The 5,182-nt window shown below is 31.3% G+C and overlaps 1 protein-coding gene across 1 annotated transcript; it reads left to right on the forward strand.

The window, feature by feature from the left end:
- Positions 1-3,277: 3,277 nt before the first annotated feature.
- Positions 3,278-4,437, forward strand: LOC146940116 (Heavy metal transport/detoxification superfamily protein). Its single transcript, XM_085753719.1, has 2 exons — positions 3,278-3,493; positions 3,936-4,437. Exons 1-2 carry the CDS (start codon positions 3,340-3,342, stop codon positions 4,229-4,231), a joined length of 450 nt encoding a protein of 149 aa, XP_085609845.1. The 5' UTR covers positions 3,278-3,339; the 3' UTR covers positions 4,232-4,437.
- Positions 4,438-5,182: the final 745 nt, after the last annotated feature.

The raw sequence follows: 5,182 nt of genomic DNA on the forward strand, positions 1-5,182 counted from the left end.
ATCTGTTATACTTTAAGGATTGCTAGCAGGTGTTGCTGCTGTGATGTTTTGGGAGTTTGCTAGCATTTTTTTTGGTTGCTGCTGAAATGGTTATGTCACGAGGCTTTTGTTCTTTTGTTTGGACTTAAAGGCTTTGGCTGATGGTGGGGCAGGTCTATGCGTGTTAGGAGATTTTATTAGGTTGGCTACTTAAATAAAAAAAAAGTCACGATACCTGACGGTTCTAGAAACAACGACAATTCTCACTATAATTTGAAACTGCAGCAGTTTTGGAACGACAAAATTGAACAATCAAAATGGAAAGAAAACGAAAAAGAAACAAGAATTGATCAATAGGGAAGAATAAAGAAGAAATTTGAATGAAGGAGATGTTTTTGTTCTCATGTTCGGGGTTGTGGAATAGAAGAAATTTTATGAATGTAAGTGATAAATTTAAGGACATTCAGATGAAAGTAATTTGATGTAAAAAATTTATTTGTTATAAGTCTTGTAGTGTAAATTAATTAAGATTGAACACCTTAATATAATTAAATAAAAGAGTAAATTACACTCTTCTCCCCTCAAAGATTCTTGAATTACACTCCCCTCCCATGTTATGTTAAAATATACAGTCCCCTCCCCCATTATTCCAAACATATTAGAAAACATTTCATTCTCCTCCCTTAAGAGAATCTTGAATTACATTCTTCTCTCTTCTTATGTTAAAATCTACACTTTACTTCCTCAATAATCTAGCAAAAATAAAATAAAATAATCTAACACACTTAAAAAAAAAGTACCACGGGTCTATTTTAACATAGTCAAAATTTGAATACATATTTTTCGCTATTTTTTATTCACAATTACATTAACATATAATTTTAAACCCTATTATAAAATATGAAACAACCAAAAAATAAAATTACAATAATTACTAAATACAATAAAATATGGTTGTATAAAAATTAGTTTTATACTATAAATTATAAACTTAATAGCAAAATATTTAAGTTTAATTACCATTGATATTTAAATTATAAAGAAATGAATTTATTTTTCTTAAATGGTGGTTCAAAATTAGTATATATCATAAAAAAAATTATTTATGTTAAAAATAGATTAAAGTGTAGTACATATTTAATTATTAAGGGAGAGGGTTGTAATTCAAGCATCTTAGAGGGAGAGGAGTGTAAATTTTATTTTTAAAGGGAGGGAAGTGTATATTTTAACATAAGAGGGGAGAGGAGTGTAATTTACTTTAAATAAAAATTAAAAGTATTAAAAGTTACCTTATGATTAAGATGAACTTTTTTATTTTTAGAAAAAATTGATTCATTTATTTGACATTTAATGTTGTCTATGTATATTACATTTTGATTGGTTGATATCATGAGAGGGTAAATTACCCCCTAAACAAGAGAGGGTAACGTAGTTCTCACCATAATATAAACGTTTTTCACATAGTTTATCTTCATAGCCTGTTATTTAATAAACTCCTCAATCAATTAATAAACCATGTAATTTCATAATTGGACAATTGCTACTGGACAAATTATGAACTTCATGCTGCCATTTGGCTTGCAAATCTACCATTGATGTAACCATCAGCAAGTATCAGCCACACCTTTCTGCAACTTGTCAAATCCAGATGCCATCCAAGTCTAGAGATTATCAATTAATTATTCATGCATATTGCTACAAAAAATTAGGTGGATTTTTTCATAACTTTTGGTTATCATGATGTAAATTTCGTGTACTTAAAGCATTAAACTCTTTTTTTCTCCGAAGTAGTAATTCTAACGCATACAATAGATTTGAATCCTTAATTATGGAGGCAAATCGGCGTTTTGTTTTGACTAATGATACATAAAATATATTCATGGTTTACCAACTCCGCGCCATTATATTGAGCTTAAATTACATGAGGATCATTATATTGAGTTAAGTGCATGTTTGGTATTAAAGAAAGTTTGCCATTTTAGCGAATCTATTGTACATATGAGTTCTGACGCAGAACGGAAGCAAGGATTAGCAAACGTTAAATCTAAAAGATAAACAGACAAGTTGCAAACGACAAATCTGTTAAAAAAGGTTTCTGGATTCCACCAGAATTGAGAAAAGTTCTCGATAATTTTATTGAATGAAAAACTGCCTGTTAGGCTACGAATGTTTAGCTTAAATACTAGAGAAATAACACAGGGCCGGCCCTAAGTTTTTGGTGCCCTGGACGAAAAATAAAATGTGTCATTTTAATTATTTCAATATTTTTCTTCTTGCATTTTTTGTTGCAAAATATTCATTTATAATCAAAGTTATTTAAAAATATACTTTCAATAAAATTAATCAAATCGAATTAAAAAGAAATATATCTATGTAGTACTAACTACTAAGTAAAATTAGTAATTTTGGTAACCCTAAAAACATGGTGCCCTTGGCTGCCGCCCCTCCTGCCCACCCTCAGGGCCACCTCTGAAATAACAAACCTTAATGGGCCGAAAATAACAAACTGAAAAAAAAAACAAAAAAATAATAAAGTTGTGCTGAAATAATAAAAATCCGGTTTTCGGCCTTTCCGAAAAGGTATAATTTAAGTCAATCGGACACTGGATGCCAAATCTGCACTATTTCCATTAAACTTTTCTTGCGCGCCACTTCATCTTCGATATGTGCTGCCAGTTTGCCTACATCAAGTTCTCTCACTTATATTATTCAACACCGACTTTTTCATTTAATGTGATAATTCCCACTCACACTTTACAAGAACTTGATGGATAAACTCCACAAAATTGAGACATTATATACTACTTTTCTTTTTAGTTTTATGTTGTGTTGTTTGGTTATATTTTGTAAGGTGGTATCATTTTTGGTTTTCATTAAGGTGGCAATTGAATTTGAATACAAATCTTAGAATATTCTAGCAGGACTGAGACATCCCAACTAATTTATATGTTAATCATTTAATATATATGAAATAGATTCACCTCCATATACAATATGTATGTACATTATTTGTCCACCTGTAGGGTGACCAGGACATGTAAAATACTAAATACACACACATATATATACGTACACATATATGTAAAGTCAAAGAAAGCAAGGAACTGAAGACATTTACATTGTCAATTATTTAACTCTCATGTCCTTTCTATATTTCCATACACTTCAATCAGTCAATTTTTTATTCAAATCAAGCCATAATTTTGTTCTCATACTTGAACAAACTAGAGTGGTCGGTTCTGTTGTGTCACTCTCTCTATGTCTATATATATATAATAAACAAAGGCCAAAGTAGTTTATTTCTTGAATTATAAGAGTAAGCTAGAATCATTGTGAGGTGAAGCAAGAATAAGCAGAAAAATGGGAGTACAGGGTACCCTAGAATACTTGTCTGATTTACTCAGTAGCACAAAAAAGAAAAAGAAGAAGCAAACTCAAACTGTATCTCTTAAAATCAGAATGGACTGTGAAGGTTGTGCTCGCAAGGTTAAGCATGTCCTTTCTGGTGTTAAAGGTACTTTTTCTTTTCTTCTATATGCTTCAATTCACTCCTTAAAAATCATTGCCTCGTTTTAAATTACGGTTGCAGTCGCAGTTACTTTGCAAGTCTTGATATTGCAGCCAAAAAATATCGACTGCTGTAGAAATCTCTAAAACTTTTATATTGCGCAATTGTGGTTGCAGACCACAATTTAAAATTATGCATTATTGTTTTTAGTTCATTTGAGGGGTAATCTTGTCGCAACTGGTAAAATTGTCGTCATGTGACTGAAAGGTCACGAGTTCAAGTCCTGTAAACAGCCTCTTGTGTAAAAAAAAAATGGGGTAAGGCTGCGTACAATACACCAAATGGTGGGACCCCTTCTCGAACCTTGCGTATGCGGGAGCTTTAGTGCACTGGGTTGCTCTAATTGTTTTTAGTTCATTTATTGGAAATTAATTTGAAATTTGAACAGGAGCTAAGAAAGTGGATGTGGACTTGAAGCAGCAGAAAGTAACAGTGAGTGGATATGTTGAGCCAAAGAAAGTGTTGAAAGCTGCTCAATCAACAAAGAAGAAGGTTGAGCTTTGGCCTTATGTTCCATACACTATGGTGGCTCACCCTTATATTTCACAAGCCTATGATAAGAAAGCACCTCCTAATATGGTTAGAAAGGTTGCTGACACTTCCAACATAAAAGAGTCCACTTTTGATGATAGCTATGTTGAAATGTTCAGTGATGAAAATCCAAATGCTTGTTCTATTATGTAGATATATGTGTGTATGATGATTAATTTCTCACCCCTTATGGTAATCACACTTTGAGGAGAAAATAATGTAATAGGTGTGTAATTTAAAAAATGAGAGATAGAGATATGTGATAGAGGAGGAGTGTAGAAATTAATTAATGAGTAAGAAAATTAGATATTATGATCTCTAATACTAAATAATAATATAATTTTGCATGGTTTTGCATATACTATTATATGATAATGATGATTGATTGTTAGGGTGGTTGAAATGGAACACACTTGGCAGTGTATGGGGAATTAATAAGTGTTATTTATGCATATTTTTCTTCCATTGACCTAATTTTATCCTTTGTAAGTGGCTATATGTACATTCCATGTTTGGCAGGACATTGTTCTGTCTTTGTCTCTGTTTCTTCCTTTTAAAGTGGACGTTAACAATCACTTCTGAAATTATTTTGGCAAGGTTTGGTTTTGATGTTAAAAACTCATGAGTTTTTTTTTTTTTTAAGGAAAACTCATGAGCTTTGAAAGTGGGAGATATCCGAACCTAAACCTAGTGCCAATATTTTGGGAAAAATAAATAAATAAATAACATAGAATAATTAATTAAGAATCCACGTCGGTTAATATGGGGTTGACATGAGATTTAGAGTGTGCGTCTCAAGCTTTTAAATTCGATTTTCCTGATTTCAATTTTAGTGGGTTGGTCCAAACAACCTTTGCTCTGTGTTTAAATGAGACTCATACAAGCGGACATTAAGATTGAACCCCTCGAAATCAGCCCGTCCTTTGATCGAATTCCAAATTTTTCAAAAAAGAAATATAAATAGATTTAAAAAACACATCACATACAAGAATTATTATGTGGAAAAACTTTAAAATCGGAGAAGCAAAATCTGTGGTGTGAGTGACAACTAAATAATAATAATATTCCTTAAAAAAAACTAAATAATAATATTATAATATTAAA

This window comes from Medicago sativa, chromosome 3 (assembly GCF_051527215.1).
Source record: "Medicago sativa cultivar Bolivia chromosome 3, Bolivia_mono, whole genome shotgun sequence".
NCBI classification, from domain to species: Eukaryota; Viridiplantae; Streptophyta; class Magnoliopsida; order Fabales; family Fabaceae; genus Medicago; species Medicago sativa.